This window comes from Cyprinodon variegatus, unplaced genomic scaffold (assembly GCF_000732505.1).
Source record: "Cyprinodon variegatus isolate N-32 unplaced genomic scaffold, C_variegatus-1.0 Scaffold918, whole genome shotgun sequence".
NCBI lineage: Eukaryota > Metazoa > Chordata > Actinopteri > Cyprinodontiformes > Cyprinodontidae > Cyprinodon > Cyprinodon variegatus.
The window spans coordinates 91,314-109,263 of NW_015151371.1; the positions used below are offsets into that span (position 1 = coordinate 91,314).

General features: G+C 35.4%; 1 protein-coding gene across 2 annotated transcripts in view; it reads left to right on the forward strand.

The window, feature by feature from the left end:
* rasgrf1 (Ras protein specific guanine nucleotide releasing factor 1) overlaps positions 1-16,936 on the forward strand; it is a 36,158-nt gene extending 19,222 nt beyond the window's left edge. Inside the window, exons 10-28 of one of the 2 annotated variants that reach the window (XM_015398209.1) lie at positions 776-936; positions 2,241-2,276; positions 2,764-2,827; positions 3,978-4,120; positions 4,254-4,336; positions 4,431-4,679; positions 7,862-8,232; positions 8,315-8,434; positions 9,322-9,492; positions 10,498-10,604; positions 10,815-10,927; positions 11,351-11,411; positions 13,471-13,574; positions 13,660-13,744; positions 13,827-14,024; positions 14,111-14,190; positions 14,270-14,387; positions 14,479-14,547; positions 16,434-16,936. In XM_015398209.1, the coding sequence (XP_015253695.1) occupies positions 776-936; positions 2,241-2,276; positions 2,764-2,827; positions 3,978-4,120; positions 4,254-4,336; positions 4,431-4,679; positions 7,862-8,232; positions 8,315-8,434; positions 9,322-9,492; positions 10,498-10,604; positions 10,815-10,927; positions 11,351-11,411; positions 13,471-13,574; positions 13,660-13,744; positions 13,827-14,024; positions 14,111-14,190; positions 14,270-14,387; positions 14,479-14,547; positions 16,434-16,526 (2,426 nt within the window). In that variant the 3' untranslated portion in view covers positions 16,527-16,936. The remainder of the gene's footprint in view (positions 1-775; positions 937-2,240; positions 2,277-2,763; positions 2,828-3,977; positions 4,121-4,253; positions 4,337-4,430; positions 4,680-7,861; positions 8,233-8,314; positions 8,435-9,321; positions 9,493-10,497; positions 10,605-10,814; positions 10,928-11,350; positions 11,412-13,470; positions 13,575-13,659; positions 13,745-13,826; positions 14,025-14,110; positions 14,191-14,269; positions 14,388-14,478; positions 14,548-16,433) is intronic. The other variant, XM_015398210.1, reaches the window with a different exon arrangement.
* The last annotated feature ends 1,014 nt before the right edge of the window (positions 16,937-17,950 follow it).

Below are 17,950 nucleotides of genomic sequence, written 5' to 3' on the forward strand. Positions count from 1 at the left end.
CATATATATATATATATATATATATATATATATATATATATATATATATATATATTATTTTATTTTATTCTTTTGTGTGTCTGAGTATTGGATGAAAAACAAGTTTAACAGGAAGGTTACATACTGTAAGTTAATTTAAGTGCAATTAGATGGAGAGGGGGTATGAAAAATAAGTTTCAGGGGAGAGGGGTAGAAGCGAAGGAGGGAGCTGGTCTTGTTGCGAAAGGCTGACCATTAGACATCACTGAGAATTACACTGTAGCTTTAAGTCAGATTAAACCCTTAACTATATTAGGTCAGTTATGATCACCAAACATTAGTTTTGTCCTACTTACACCACTTTTTACTAATTAATTAAACAGCAGCATAGACTTTGGAACATATTCTATTTAAGAGACATATTTGGGCTGAACCTTTATCATTCTGCCAGATGCCATGTTGTCATTGTGATATAATGATTTTCATTGTGGTTAAACTCGTTTCACTTTGTCCTTGGTTGCATTTGCAAAGTGAAATCTGATAATTTTTATGTATGCTGTGAATGATCTTACTGTATTTAGAGCTCTGAATTTGGAGTCATACAAATATTTTGTTTTCTATTAAAAGAGATAATTTCCTGAATCCTAGCTGATATAAAACTAAGAAGAAAATAATCCTATTTAATGTGAGATGATGAGAAAACATATTTTTGGTCTTTGTGTACAGTGTATAATAATATCTGTAAATACGGATCTCCTGTTCTAATTGCGAGCTGTTTTAATTCATGCATATCCAGGATCTTTAATCCAGGTGCCAATGAGCGAGAAGGGCAAGATCACCCGTGGGCGGCTGGGTTCTCTGTCTCTAAAGAAGGAGGGGGAGAGGCAGTGCTTTCTCTTTTCTAAGCATTTGATCATCTGCACCAGAGGTTCTGGGGGCAAGCTTCATCTCACCAAGGTAAGCCTTTGCTGCAGAGCTAACCTAAATGACAGCTTTTCCTCATTTTAAACATTTTACAGCACACTAAGCTGAAATGAGGGCCATAATCAACAGCACACATATACAGTATACACCTACAATATAAACTCATTTTAGAAATGTCTATCATAGAGCAACCCACCCTTTATAGTTAAGGAAAAACATTAGGTAACGCAGGGTAGTATGTGTTTTTCTCTGTGACAAAACATATCTGAGAATTTCAGGTAAATATTAATGCATCTTTATTTTATTTAATTCAAGTGTTAAAATGAAAGAACTTTTTTATGTTCTTTAGGATGCAAATTCTATTTCTAACGAGGATCAAATCAGGACTCTCACATTTATTCCCACTTAATATAGCTAAAATTACACACTGGAGTGTCACATCATGTACTCGGTCTGTGGTACTTTAGGGGAAGTAGTCAGCAATTGAAGAACGCTCAAATAAGCTGCTTTCATACCCCAGTTCAAAAGGAAAGCAGACTGCGAGATGTAAAAATAAAAGTCTCCAAAATGTCATCATGGGACCTGCAGCAGGCTACTAATGACTGAAATAAACATCTATACAAGCAGAAAGAGATTTTTACAAATGCAACAATCATGGAAGATCTGAAAGAAGAAAAACTTTAAGAAAAACATGACTATTCCAACTATCAATTTGCTTTCCAAATAGAGCAATATAAATTGCAGGACTGCTAAAAAAAATTATAGAAAAAATAAAAAGCAAAATCCAAATGATCCACAGGAATGTCTACAAACCCTGGTACAGATGCAGTAAACATGTAACGGCAATCCATCTAGTAAAGCATGGTGGTGGCTGTGTGATATGGTGGGAAAACTTTTTTATCATTTACTGGGGTTTATTTTAATATGGAGATAAATAAGAAAAGTTACAAATACATGTCTGCCCCCATTTTCAGCTAGATTTAAAAAATCTATTTCATTTTTAGCATTACACTTAATTCAAACACTTATTGTTATTAATAAAAGCATTATTTCACCGGAGGCAAAAATATAGCCTTCTGCTGGCTAAGTTAAAGTCCAGAAACAAAATCTATGGAGTTAACTGATTAAAGCCATATACAAAAGTTGATAGGAGTTGAACAACCTTGGAAGGAAAAGTGAACAATTATTGCCATAACAAAATGACACACTGACAGAATCCTCTCAAAGAGCTCTGAATTGTATAAACATATTTAGCTAGGTTACTGCACATTATTATATATACAATATTTTCTTTTTTTTTGTCATTTCTCCTTTTAACACACTTGTTTTCTTTTCAGCTGAATCGTACAGAACAGATGACACGGATGATGAAGGTGGCAAATGTTTTCAAATGAATTACTATGGTCCTAGTTTATTGCATTACACAAACCTGCCATTTCAACAGGAGCATGTAGATCCATAACACATGTTTGTCTGAGTAGTTTAACAATGTTGACATTAATACTTATCATACCCCAGCTGTAAAAAAAAATATATATATATATATCTGCATATATTTGTGAAGCAAATATAGCTGTTAGCATACGATGCAATTTATTGACTTTTAATTTCTGTTTTCATACAACAGCCAGGTTAATGCACACAAGCAAGATTTATCTGCATCACATTAGGATGATATTGTGCCTTATTTCACAATACTACATGCATTACACTCAACACTTGTGATAAATCCTGAGAAATGTGCATTCTTAGATTAAAAGCATGTTTTGCTAATAGTAGCTGTTACGCATAGATGTATTATGGTGAGTGAAAAGAGGCTGGTGGGAAAAACTAAATTTATTTTTTACATGCTATTTTTAGAACGGAGTGGTCTCGCTTATAGACTGCACTCTGATGGAGGAGCCTGAGGGGACAGATGACGAGTGTAAGTGTTTAATTATCGTTCCGGCTTGCAGCATTTTGCGTTATATGCACTTTGTTTTAAGTTTTGCGTGAAGTCTGATTGCCATAGTAAATAATAATCTATGATGTTGGATAATCACACTGGGTTCACATTTAATAATTTGGGCAGCCCAACTAAAACATAATATCAAATTAAAATATAAGATTAAATTATCTTAAGAGTATGAGATATGAGAGCCAATGAATTATTTTGCAAGTTTAAAATTTGATTCTCTAATACCTTTTCGTGCCTTTGTACCCAACTTTATTAATTTTCCGGCAGTTCAGTGTAATTTTGCTAAAACAGATTGACGTAGCAGAGAAAATCAACGATGCACTAATAACAATTTATGATGGTTTATGAGGTTTGACCTACCAGCACTAATTTCAACAGATGAATATATTACATTAGGAACTATAAAATCAGACAAAAAAAGAAAAGTATTGAAACATTTTCCCTCTCCAGCTTCTTTTATTAGTGGTAAGCTCAGCTTAGTGTAGCTAGCATTAGTAATACTACAGCCTACTTGTGTGTAGATCCATAGAGTATTTCTGCATATTTTTTTCATTATCCACAATGTTCTATGATACATTAATTGCTGTATTAGATTTAGCCTTCCTATTATCTGTGGAAAAGGCTTGCTCTCTTTCACAGTCTTGACATCTAATTCTTGACACTTTTTTGACATAATATTTGAAACATCCCAGGGATTCTAGAAAATAGGTAACACTGTCTTGTTCCCTCATTAATGGCTTCCATATGAAAGAGAGTTGTTTTTGCCACGACCTGGTGGTGCTTAATATAGTCACGGTAAATTGCCTGTACTCATATAGCCCCTTTTCAGTTTAGAGGACTCCAAAGTCCATATGGTGTATTCACTCACCCGTTGGTATCAAATCTAACTAATTGGTATTAGTTAGTTCTGGTTACCAGATTTCTTAATCCATTTTAAATCTTTGAGAAACATATTTTACTGGCTTTGCTAGAACAATGTATTTATGCTTTATATTACAACTTTTGTATTTTAAGCAGAACTCATAGCAGGCCCTAAAAAGCATTTTTATACCTTGTCTGCATATTTGATCAGAGCTATAGAGAAAATGACATCTAGCCTTTGTGCTCCCCCTCAAAGCTAAATCCGACAAGAGCGGCCAGGACATGGAGCACCTGGATTTCAAGATTGTTGTGGAGCCAAAGGACAGCCAGTCATTCACAATCATCCTGGTGGCCTCCTCCAGGCAGGAGAAGTCTGCTTGGACCAGTGACATCAGCCAGGCATGTCAACACACATAACAATCTCATGCAGTTAGACACAAAGCTGAGCATGTTGGCTGAAAGCCTTCGTATAAGAGAACTTGCTAACATTTCCTCTGTCTCATCTGTTTACTTCACTGCCCCTTTCCTGCAGTGCATAGACAACATCCGCTGCAATGGTCTGATGATGAATGCTTTTGAAGACAACTCTAAAGTCACAGTGCCTCAGATGATAAAGTGAGATATAATTCATCTACATTCAATGCTGTGTGTTTGGCCTGCTCAGAACCCTTTAAAGTCTGGTTTCTGTGGACCATTGTTTTGCAAACAGATCTGATTCCAGTCTGTACTGTGATGATGTGGATATCCGCTTCAGCAAGATGATGAACTCCTGCAAAGTGCTACAGATTCGCTACGCCAGTGTTGAACGTTTGCTGGAAAGACTGACTGATCTCCGTTTCCTTTCCATCGACTTCTTGAACACTTTCTTGCACTCCTACCGTGTATTCACCACCGCTGATGTGGTGCTGGATAAACTCATTACTATCTACAAGAAGCCCATCAGTGCCATCCCTGCTCAGTGAGTTATGAAGCATTTTTAACATTTTTGAATATTTTACTGTTTTCAACAACTTTTACGGTCAAACAACAAACCAAATGTCAAGTGTCTGGCAGACCTGCATCTTTCTGATGCTGGTGTAGTGTGTGCCCCCATAGGGAAGTCTTCAGTTTTTGCCTTTCAGTTACTCAGAAATATTTTTATTTATTTTTAATTTCTTTATTTTTCTATTTCTTTAACCTTTACTTAGCAAAATAGGTCTGTTAAAAACTAATATGGAATTTGAAAGAATTTGAATTTGAATTACTACATTCAGCTGATTGATCGACTGACTGATTGATTGTAAAAAAAAATAACAGTCAATCAATTATAATTTATTTTAAATGTAATTATGAGGATTGATTGATTGATTGATTGATTGATTGATTGATTGATTGATTGATTGATTGATTGATTGATTGATTGATTGATTGATTGATTGGCTGGCTGGCTAGCTGGTTGATTGACAGATTTCAGTTGAAAGTTGAAAGACAGTTGAAACTAACCTTGCCCTTCTTTCTAAAACCTACTAATGATGCTTTTTCTACAAAAATGAAGAGCCTTTGAGATTACTGTAAATGAGTCTCCCCTGGCCTTGATAAATCATAAGCCATAGTCCCAGATTTTTGGAAAGACAAGTTCAGATTCACCAGCCAATCAATAAAACACTTAAGCAGCATCTGTCTGATAACATGAAGTTGGGAAAAAGCAACCTGATTACCCAGATCAGAGAAAATCAAGAACATCTTGGGGAAAAAAGTAATTATATCTATTTGTCTAGAAAGAGTTACACTGCTGTTTACAAGAATTTCAGAATCCGGAGAACCACAGCGAAATAAAATATGAAAAAGGGGTAAACTCCCCAGAAGTGTCCAACTCACCAAAAACACCTTAAGAGCACACTAATGCCTGACAAAAAAAAAAAAAATAACTTCTAGAGGGTCGTAGCTTTTACTTGCCTTCCTTATGGTTCCCATTAGGGATTCAACAACATATAAGAATTTCCTAAGACTGGTCTCCCATTTCCCTAATTCATTTTAATAATTTTCAAGACTTATGAGAAAATATTCTGTGGAATAATGTAACAAAAGTCTTCGTAAGGGGATAAACCATATAAATCCAAGTGAAACCTAATAAAGATTTTTAAGAAAAGAACATAATTCCAGTTTTTAAAAAAAGATGTTGAGATTGTTTACAATGGGACAGTTCACCAGTCTATCACAGGGCAACACAGAGACAAACAGGACAAACAACCATTCACACACACACTCATGCCTAAGGAGACTTTAGAGAAGCAAATTACCCTAACAGTCACGTTTTTGAACTGTAGGAGGAAGCCGGAGTACCTGGAGAGAACCTATGCAAGCACAGGGAGAACATGCAAACTCCATGCAGAAATATCCTGGGCCTGGAATCGGACCCAGAACTTTCTTGCTACAAGGCAGAAATGCTACCCATAACACCGCTGTGCAGACCTTATTTTTTTCACTACATATTTATTTTTGAAATATCTGACCTTGCAAAGACCTTGTCTGATATTCTGTATTTCTACCCATGAAATATCTCTAATCATGATGGGCCGCCATTTTTTGGAGCAAGTAAATCCCTGTTTATAACTTTGACCAATTATGCTTGAAAACCTTACACTGTAGCGGAATCAAACAATTCTGCAAAACACACAAAGTAAAATTCCTCCACAAGGTTTTCAGAACACTAACTGTCGGTTATTAGAAAAATTATTTAATTAACTGAAACATTGCAAAGTGACAAAATAGCTGAGCTTGGAAGAAATCTGCAATGTGACAGATTTCTTTTCACAGCACAATATCTGGTTTAGCAGGTAATAAGAACACAGTGAAATGTTAAATAAGGCCAAGGCTTTGAAATGCTCCAGTTTGTCCGCATCCACTTGTGCAGATTTTGTTTCGAGCTGTAGGGGAGCAATTTGGCCTAGTTCCTTATTTTAACTGGGAAAGTCTAAACTCCGATCTGTCCCTCTATGCCAACTATCCTTGATGCTGCAGGACCACACCCCGCCTGTCCTTTTTATCTGTCTATTTTTAAAGGCATGTGTAGAGTGAAATATAGACAGTAGAGGAGCATTATGGGCTAAATCCCAGGACTGCATGCCTACAGTGAGGAACCAGCTATGGGGTTCGGATCAGACAGAGCTCCCCATGTCCACGCCCTGCAGTATACTTCCCCATGGTGCTTGTAATGTCACTGTGAGACACCTACACTTGGCTGCTTGTGTCAGCAGTGGCCATGCGCACTATCACTCGCTGTGCTATTTATGGGAACCCGTGAGGTCGGCAGGAGGGTGGTGGGAGAGGTTTACTGAAATGCTGCAGTCTGTATCCTGCTCCAAAATCTTAAGACTTGCTCACAAAAACCTTTTTGAATGCTGGTTTTACTTGTTTTGCATGTAATGGTTGGAGGTTTATATGCTCCATGACATAACTACAATATCATTATTTATTTCTTTTAATTAATAATTTAAACTGTTCTGTTTTGGGGGTGGAATGACACTGACTTTTATAGTTTCGTTTTTGCTATACATGGTCAGAATATACATAATACTAGAATAGCACCCAGAAAACACAGACCTCCAAGCAGCAAATTTTGCCCCAGATTGTGACCGTACACCTACTGTATAGTTAAAAGTCAAATTTGAATCATGACCAAATTTATATTAATTATTCATTGGCACAAGGAGCAACTCTGGTAAAAATTTATTTAAAATCCATCCATAACTTTTCAAGTTATCCTGTACACAGAATGACAAACTCTCCTAAAAACAAAACATGTTCCCCGAAAAGCAGATATAAACAATGAATAGATCTATATTTATCTCATTACCTGTGAAGTTTACTCTTAGATTTATATAGTATTAAAACAGTAATTGATGATCCAGTGTTAGTGAGTGATTATGCTATTATAATTTTACAAATTTAGCCAAGAAAGGAACTTTAATATCCCGATGTTACCAGCCTGTTGGTAAGTGGTTGAGGTGTATTTTCTCATGTGACATTTATCCTATTCTAGGGGTGCATGGTAGCATGTTTGTATAGTTTTAATCTTATGTGGATTTAGCAAATGAACCATAAATTAAAACTGGCTATCATATCATGCAAACCTGTTTCTTTATGCTAATCTCAATGCAGGTCACTGGAGTTATTCTTTGCCAGCAGCCAGAACAACAAACTCCTATATGGAGAGACTCCAAGTTCTCCTAGAGCCAGCAGGAAGTTTTCCTCCCCTCCTCCTCTTGCCATTGCCAAGAACTCTTCCCCTAACCGCAGACGCAAGCTCTCTCTCAACATCCCCATCATCACTGGGGGCAAAGCTCTTGACCTTGCTGCCCTCAGCTGCTCCTCAAATGGCTATGCAAGCATGTATTCCACCATGTCACCATTTAGCAAGACCACCTTGGACATCAACAAGCTCTATGTGTCCAGTCCCATTTCAAGCAAAATCCCTGATGAGGGAGAAGATAAAAAGGACAAGGTTGAAGAGACATCAGTGTGCAAACAAGGTTGGTCAGCTGCAAGAAATCCTGGGAAAATACATAGTTTGCTGTAATTCTAATGTTTTAGCCAATTCTTGTTTCCTTTTAGATCTTTCTGTAAGAGAAGAGAGTGATAATGATCAAAACCACAGTGACGACGGGGACCCAGAAGCATCTCCAACCAAGTCCCCAACCACACCAAAAAACGTCAAATGCAAAAACTCCTCAGGTACAAGACCAGAAGCGTGACATAACACAAGAGCATCACAGACATCAGAGTGCATTTATTCTATTAAATTACATTTTTCTCAGTTGTAGTTAGTCATATATTTAGTTTATTTAGATGCTACAATAATCCCTTTCAAATCTAGAATAAAAATCTCTCTTCATCAAGGGCTGGTATATCCTATGTGCTTTCTAAAGGAAATTGGGACAAAGCTGCTGTAAATAATAATGTGTTCATGGATATGAGCATGTGGGGAAAACCAAAGCTTGGCTCCTGTAGGTGCTAAGAAAAACTTGTGTCATAGCAACTACATCAAGAGCGTGCTTTCCCTGCCACCCCCAGTAATGAGTGTTTCACTGGCACCAAGATTATTTTCGAGTTCTAATTTTATTGTTGATAAATACACTCTAGATTTTAAACAGCAAATCTTGGACAATGACATGTGAAATCTAGTGAAACTGTTGAGCCGAGTGAGAGATTTCTATCAGCAAACGAGCCTGTGAGTCGAATGTGGCAGAGAGCAGAGAATCTGTTGATTTCACTGTTATGCTGATATTTGCAGGCTATATTTAGCAGCAACCATCTTAAATATCAAAGCCTCTTGAAGAGAAGAGTCTGGAGGGAAACTGTTGTGTCGGTCTCTAGTGCTCCCTAGTGGAGGCTTGTGCAAGGAAAACCAGGTTATTCTGCAGTCTGAATATATTTAGTTATTTTTAGTAAAAGGCAGTTACATAACCATTTTCTTTTAAAAATAATTTGTTTTGAATATAAAAATATGATCATTCTTTTCTGTTCTTCTTTAATGTTTTCCTTGCTTTCCTACATATCTGCTAGTTTAAAAAACATGGTCTGAATAAAGAAACATGTCTTTTTTTGGTATTTTTCTGTAGAGTTTTCTCTCTTTTCCTATAACAATGGCATGGTCATGTCTTCGTGTCGGGAGCTCGACAACAACCGCAGTGCTCTGTCTGCTGCCTCGGCCTTTGCCATTGCCACAGCTGGAGCCAATGAGGGAACGCCTACAAAGGAAAAATATCGGCGGATGTCTCTTGCCAGCACAGGTATGCACAGCTATCTGGTCTCTGTAAGTCTCTAAAAACGTTTGGCAGAGTGGAGACAATTATTTGTCCACCTCTAACTTCTCTTTGTGATATTGCAACTGCAACTTTTGCCTTTTATATAGATTGCCATCTCTTTTGTCTCGCCTTTTCATCAAACTACAATTAGTAGCTAAATTTTTTGTAATTTTTCTTTTTTTAAAAGCATCAACTTTTTAACATGATGTTTTCTGCTCAAGAAGAGCAGAATTGCTTTTCTGGAGCAATTCTGTCATTCTCTTAAGATCTTTACAAAATTCAACCAGCTGTGAACAGATCAACCATTGATTGCCTTTACTGATTTCATACTGGAAAAATGTACTTGTTACATCGGCTCAATAGTCAAAAAGAAAAATGTGCCAAAAGGTGCATGGGGGTATATACAGTATATACAGTGCGTCCAAATATATATACAGCTGAAGTCTATTATTTAACATGACTCTCAAATATAATTATCTAGTTCAGGAGTTGCTGTTTTAAAAACTAAGATTTGTTATGTGTTTTAAGCATTTAGAAAAGTAAAACTTATTATACTTGTGTTTCACGATAAAAGGCAAAACATAAAAGCAATCATTTTCCACTCAATAAGCGCAAACTGTTCCAATTAAGGTGCAAAGCTGCAATTTGTAACTTCTAGAAGTTAGTTTTCACCATTTTGTTTCTGGACGGTAGCCCCAGCTTCCTAATTGGATTTAAAAATTAGCTTAATGAAAAAAAGGCTCGGTTTACATAGATATAAAATAACTTGACATTTATCAACCTTACCTTTGCATTAACTATTAGGGTCCCAGATAAGCAGGAAACATTGCGCTGCAGCTTTCTCTCCATACACTTACAAGCTCTCTTCTTTTTTTATTACACAAACCAAAGTTCTATTTCCATGCTATCATTCCAAGTATCAAAGTCATTTAAGATATTTGTAGTCTGTTTTAACAGGGTTTGTTTGCTTGTTTTTTTTATGAACTTCAGGTTTCCCAACAGATCAGAGAAATGGTGACAAGGAGTTTGTGATCAGACGAGCGGCGACCAACAGAGTCCTGAATGTCCTGAGGCACTGGGTGTCCAAACACTTCCCGGTAAATGTTCTGTTCAAGATACTTTTACGTTTCTGTCTGTAGCAAAACTGCTTTGCTGAATAACCAGCAAGTATCCAAAAACTAATAAGTAAAACTGAAGACTTTAACAAGTTGGATGACATGAGAGGAAGATTTTTTTTGGAATCCTGATCCACTTTATTATTCTTTGTAAAGTTTTATGTAAAGTCATGTTTTTTTCTGTCTCTAAAGGACTTTGAGAGTAACAATGAGCTGAAAACTAAGGTTATTGCCTTCCTGGAGGAAGTGATGCATGATCCTGAGCTGCTTACACAAGAGAGGAAAGCAGCAGCAAATATAATCAGGTATCAATGACACTGCAATATCAAACTGGATTTCATTCTTTAATTTATGTATGTCTGCCCTAAGTCAGGATTCACAGAGATCATTTGCTTGATTATTAAACAACAAATAAAAGAAGAGGGATTACTTAATTTAATTATCAGTTTGACAAAGCTGTGATTTTTATTCTATTGTCATGAGATGAGCAGAAAACCAAAGCATGAAAAAAAAAAATCCAAATAGAACAAAAGTAATTTTCAAATTGGTATTAGCGAAAATGCACCTAATAACAAAAATGCACAAAATAAAAACATCTTTTAAGGTGTCTTTTGGATATGAATAACTGTTAAAAAAAATTTCTCATCTTAATAAAACAAAACAATACAATCTACATTTGTTGAGGAAAAACCCAGTCCAGGTTAATGCTAACTTTTTTTCTCTGTCAGGACTTTAACTCAGGAGGATCACAGTGACAACCAGATCACCATGGAAGATGTGACACAACTGGTGAGTCCAGTCAGTCATTTGCTGTGTTCACAGGTTGTTTACTCATCCTTTAAGAACAGGTGATTTTTAACCTTTTTACAACTGATTCTGATTCTGAACTTTTGTAGAAAAGTTCAAGAGGGCAATATCAGTCCAAATGTACGTAAGCATACATTGATTGGTTTAACATATTGAATCCTCATCTTGTACCTGACTTGTTTTGAAATACATATTGATATTCTTCTTGTGCCTAAACCAGCTGAAAAGCCTAATGGCCACATGAAACTTTAAGAAACATTAAAGTTTTTTTGTTTTTTTTTACTATTTTTTCTCTCTTTGCGGTAAAAGCTTTAATATGCTTACCGGTAATTTGTTCTACTGTACAAAAAGATGCCTAGCATTGCAATATTTGTGATTAAAAGATAATTGCAATAAAACAAAACAAAGTAAGATCTGGTTTTCTAATATTGTCAGAGGGGAGGGTTAAAAAAAGCTGAGGATAAGGATGTAATGTGAATAAGTATGTGAAATTTTATGTTGTCGCTTATTTATTTTTTTTGTTGGTTGTCTTGTATTGCTGAAAGTTACTTTTTAATACGCCGTTTAATGAAACAGTTATGTGGTAGGCTTCACCACATATGTGCTGGTCAAAACAAGCCCTGCAATGTGCAGCATAAAAAAGTATATTTACTTGACTCACGCTCGGAAACAAAAAAGGGACATTGCTAGAAAACACTCCAATTATTGCAGCAATTTAAATGAAAATGCAATTAGAAATGCAAGTTGCAATTTGTTTCACACTTTGATTTGGAAATCATGTTGGATTCAAGTTAAGTATGTTGTATTTGGAAGCCCAGTTAATTTGGCAACTGAGAGGAACAGCTTGGTTTGTAATCCTGCTGTGTTTTTTTTTTTTTTTTTTACAATACAAGCAATGCAAGCCCATAACAACATATTTCTATTAATTTTGTGTGTTCAAACACAAACAATAGAATTTTCCAGCTCTATATCTCTCACTGATGTGATTAATATAAATACTCAAGCATGCAAAAAGAAAAAGGTTTTATGTAAACTTGAGTTTTCAGTTTTACAAAGCCTTGTTGTATATTAAACTTTGGTTGGCTCTCAGCTGGGACCCCAAGTCCAAGTAGGGCATCTTTTGGTTTTTGAACTTAGCGTATATTCCATCTATTGAGTACTAATCAAAAACACTTTGGTATTAAATAAAAAGTAATAAAAAGCTGCATTCCTGATTTCAAGTGTAACATTTTGATACAAAGTTGCAGAAATAAACACTTTTTTTATATATTCTGATTTTGATTGAAATGGCCTTTATTAGCTACTTGCATAGAGTGTATACAGTTCACAGAAATCAAATAGTATATCTGAGATAAAGGAAACAAAAGGCCCTGTTTTCAACATAATTTCAACCAAATAAGGTTTTCTTTTACATTTGTAAATCTCTTTTGTGTTGAAGATAAAATTGAGGAAAGGCTCTCATTTTCTGTCTTGATTCGTTTGTAAAGACAGGGTAAAGTTTGGAAGAGGAAGTATACAGAAAAGATTTCTGTGCACTGACATGGAACATGTCCTTTTAATTATTTACATATTGGACATTTTTTTACACTCCCTTAACTTTTTCTTATAGACTTTTCAACCATGCACTAACAAAAGAATAATAAGAATAACACTGAAGTGCAGAATCCTGACTTATAAGGAAAATTATAAGTTAATCTTTTTTGTCTTGTTTTATATTCTTTAAATTTGAAAACTTTGATGTAGCCATAAATATATACAGTTTATCCAACTTTCATTAGTCTCAATATTAACACATCTGCTCTCTTACAGGTTATATATCCATTTGAAAATCTATTGCAAGACTTGAAAGTTAACACAGTCTGAGTGATTTTGCATAAACAAACAAGAAAAAACTTCAGTCTCTGGACATTTTAGGGTTTTACAAGCATAGCTCAAACGATTTGTAGCTGTGCTTGCATAAAACATAGATGTAAGCAGAGGTTGCCTATAAATTATATGTTCTAGTGTTTAACTGATATATCAACTTCTTTGTGTAACTAAGGTTGGAGGGGGGAAAGCTGAACCATTTGAGAGCCACTCTGCCATGGAAATAGCAGAGCAACTAACTCTCCTTGACCACCTGGTGTTTAAAGTCATTCCCTATGAGTAAGCGTCATAATACAGCTGTACACATCAGTGACCTACGCCACAATACGTCAGTTCTATAATTTCAATTCCTTTTAAATTACAGGGAATTCTTTGGTCAAGGTTGGATGAAGAATGACAAAAATGAGAAGACCCCATATATCATGAGAACCACAAAGCACTTCAATGATGTAAGGAACATAATCTTACAGACACCTTTAGCTTATTTAACTTACCCTGATATGACAAAATGTTTTTTTCTTCCCACCAAAGACAAGCAACCTGATCGCCACAGAGATCCTGCGATGTGACGACTTGGTCTCCCGGGTGGCTGTCATAGAGAAATGGGTGGCTGTGGCTGACATATGCCGTTGTTTGCATAACTACAATGCTGTGCTCGAAATCACCTCTTCTCTAAACCGTAGCTCCGTTTTCCGCCTCAAGAAGACCTGGCTCAAGGTTTCCAAACAGGTACCTGTCTCTGCAGATGTTGTTCCAGTTTGTTCTTGATGTCCTTTCAAAGAAAAACATTCATTATTACTCCTTTTTTTTTATAGACCAAAACCCTCATTGACAAGCTCCAAAAGCTGGTTTCATCAGAAGGAAGGTTCAAGAACCTGAGAGAAGCTCTAAAGAAGTAAGTTCAGTTGAGACACCGTTGGTCGAAGTTAAAAAGAAAAAGGGTGGATGATGAAAATGTGTTTTCCTCCCACCAGCTGTGATCCTCCCTGCGTTCCATATCTGGGGATGTACCTCACTGATTTGGCTTTCATTGAAGAAGGAACACCAAACTACACTGAAGACAATTTGGTCAACTTCTCAAAGATGAGGATGGTAAGAGGTTTTGAGATTTGATACATGAGATGTAAATTTGAACTTTACATCTAGAAAGTAACATCTTGCTATGTTTTTCTTCCTTTTAAAGATATCTCACATAATCAGAGAAATCAGGCAGTTTCAACAAACAGCATATAAGATTGACCTGCAACCAAAGGTAAATCAGTGGTGGAGCTGAGACTTTTATGTACTTGGAATAAATATAGAATGAACAAAAAACACATACCTAAAGTGGTAAATAATAAAAATGACTACTTTAAGGCATGTGGCAGTCACAGAATTTAATTTAAACCCTATTTCAAAAATAGTTTATAAAATCTTAAAATATGATGTCATGAACACACCTCGAGTCTGACTTATGTTTATGCTCTTATGTTTAAAGTCACACTAAAGGACAAAGTAAGGAAATATCTGCAAAACATTTTTCTGATGATTTACTTATTTTCCTTCGGTCTTAGTCAAGACCTCATATGGATACTGCCAAATAGGTCAGCGTTTCATGTTTTCTTGGTTTTTAGCATGACAGCTGTATCTGCTAGTTTAGCAAATTATTGATTGTTTCAAAACTAAACAAATTTGTAAATGTTAAGAAATGCAGTATAAACCATAGATTAGTTTTATTTTGCTTGTGATATATAAAAATAACTTATAGGTTTTCATAGTGGGAGAAAAATGCAAATCAGTCAAAAACTTTTTTTCCAATACTTTTGTAACTTTTAGTTTGTGTTTTTTTTATTTACAAAACTCAAAATTACTCACCTAATGCATCTCTAAATTTAGGAAACAACTCTTCAAAAATGTTTGAATACCTAGTTTTCCCTTTGGATAAACAGATTATTGTCTTGTGGGTTATTTTAAAAAAAATCTAAGAGATTAACAGCACCTTAGGAGAAGCAGCTCTTTAAATAAGTTTCCGTTAGACTGTTGAATGATCTATATCAACCTGCCATCACTTGTAACTTGAACTTAGAGGCATCTGAACTCCTCTCCTCAAAGTAAAGATTCAAGAGAAAGCCTTTTATTCTTTTCAAGTATAGAGAATTGCCCTGTCTACAGATTTTAATCATCACTGCATTACAGCTATTAGATTATCCCCTTTATCCTAAGAGCTGTGAAGTCCATTGGATTCACCTTCAGGTTTTTATTTATTTTTATGGCAGACTGCCCAACAGGGAGGAGAGACATTTTAGACTTTGATGTATAAGGTAACAGGATACCTTGTATGGAATATAAAGCTTTGGACCACCACTTGGAGCTAAACCTGTATGGGGACAGTATGGATGGTTCCTGGATGTGCCATTTTATAGCATCATAAACTAGCATTAGAAGCTAACCAGTATGTACTGTAGCTTAAAGTCTTTTATTATCCTATCTGTAAATGATCACTTTGACCAGAACTTAAAGGAATATGGTACCATAGATAATGCAATTGAGCTGCATTCTTGACCGTGAAGCAATGGAAACAGAAAGATTGGAAACATTGCATACATTGGACTAAACTAAAATAGTTATACATGACTTTTTGAAAGTGTCTTCAAAGCAGTTGATATGATAGACAAGTCTTTGTTTAAAATAGTTAAGAAAAAAACAGAGTATTTTTAGACAGGAGCACAGATTCTGATCTTGGAAAGCAAAGGCTGTTTGGTGGGATGTATCAGCTGAAAATCTAACTCTCTTAAAACCTGAAAGTTTTACAGGCTACATATTAATTGAAATACAATGCTTATCCTGATCATTTTCCATTAATGAAAGCACAACAAATTAAATCTGGACTTTGGGGAATTGAGGTTGTATGGTTTTTAAATGCTAATTAATAAATATAAGTCGTTCCATATCTTTATTAATTCTGATGTCTGATATAGACGCATTTTCATGTCTTTTCAAATTCACTTTTCCGTCTGAAGAAGACCTGGCGTTTATTGTAAAGTGGCTGCACTGTAAAAATGATATATCTGGATGTCAGAGCTTTTTTATTTCTGAATTAAACATGATAACTGTTTAGTTTAAGTCTCTTAACAATTGTTGTTTCTTGGTCTGTTCCAGGTAGCTCAGTACCTACTGGACAAGAGCTTTGTTCTTGATGAGGAAAGCATGTATGAAGCCTCACTCAGAATTGAGCCTAAAGTGCCCAACTAATGGGGAAACTGGTCCTTCACACATTTTCTTTGTTAATATAACATATAAGTTAACATCCATATTTGCATATGTATAGCTGTACATGTTAAAGATATATGTTCTTTTGTACAGTAGATGTTTAAACTTGTTTGATGACACATTTTTGGTGTATATTTTTTGGTCTGTTGTCCTGTTGACACCTTGACTTTTATTTTTAGTTTTTGTTTAAATAATCAAATAATAATAACAATAATAATATTAACAATAATAGAGGTCACTGTAGTTGCATGCAACTGTGTTTCTTAGTGACCAATGACATTATTTTGCATCATATACTACTGTGTCGAATTTGCACTTACTGAGCACTAATGCTGCTGGCTGTTTTTCAGCAGGCTTGAGTTTTATTGATCAATGAAGTTCTCTGCAAACAATGTAGCATTGTATAAATGAATTGCAAAAAAAAAAAAGAAGAAGAAAAAAATCAGGTAAATAAGCCCATAGAAAATAGGCTAATTGTTTTTTAAAAGAGGGAACAATGATCAGTGGAAATGACAGCGAGATATCCAAAGTATTTGTGTCTCTGTGCTTCCCAAACCAAAAATGGAAGATATTTATGTCTTCATGTATGTTTAATAATCCTAATATGGTTGTTTCCAACTGTTTCCTATTAATTCCCTGAGTTTCATTGTAAAGTAATCTAATCTGACCAACAAGGAATGAAAATTAGATGGTGCTCTGTGTTTGGTCATCTTATGGTTTAATTAGGCTCACATCCATCTCGGCTCCAATAAACTTCACAGAGCTTTGTATCATTTATTTGTTTTTTTGTTTTCCTACAATTATCTTAAAGCAGGGGCTGTTTTGTTATTGAAAAGCCAGTTGCTGATAATCTCACTGCATATGTCTGATCTCCTTTAGAAAGAGCACAATGGCAGTACCACCCTGGATATAAGGGCAGAGGTGATCATATGTTATAGAGGGGGGTGTCCAACATTTTCCAACAAATCATAAAATAGCAGAAGCTAATTGCTATCCAGAAATAAATACATTCATCTTGTCAGCTACACAAGGGTATGCTAAAAAGGTTTGACCTAACCTAAACAGTTTTCCTTCAATCTTTTCCTGGCCTGTTTTCTTTCTACCTGATTTTCAACAGAAACCCAAAATAAAAAGTTTGCCAAGGAGCTTTAATTTTATGCTCAGAATGGTATTCATATGCATCAATGCATAAACCGATTCCCTCCTAAGGCAAAACCTGAAACGTGAGTCTCCTGCAAAAGTTTGACATCATAATGAGAAAATATGAAATATGTTGTCCTAAATGGCAGTAGCTTGAAGACACCGTTACCCTGCAGCAGTATGTAGAAGAAATCTGAGGTATGCTTTTGGACAGTATGCGTTTTATTTTCTTCAGTGATGAGCAAATGTTTGGGCTTATACTGCCT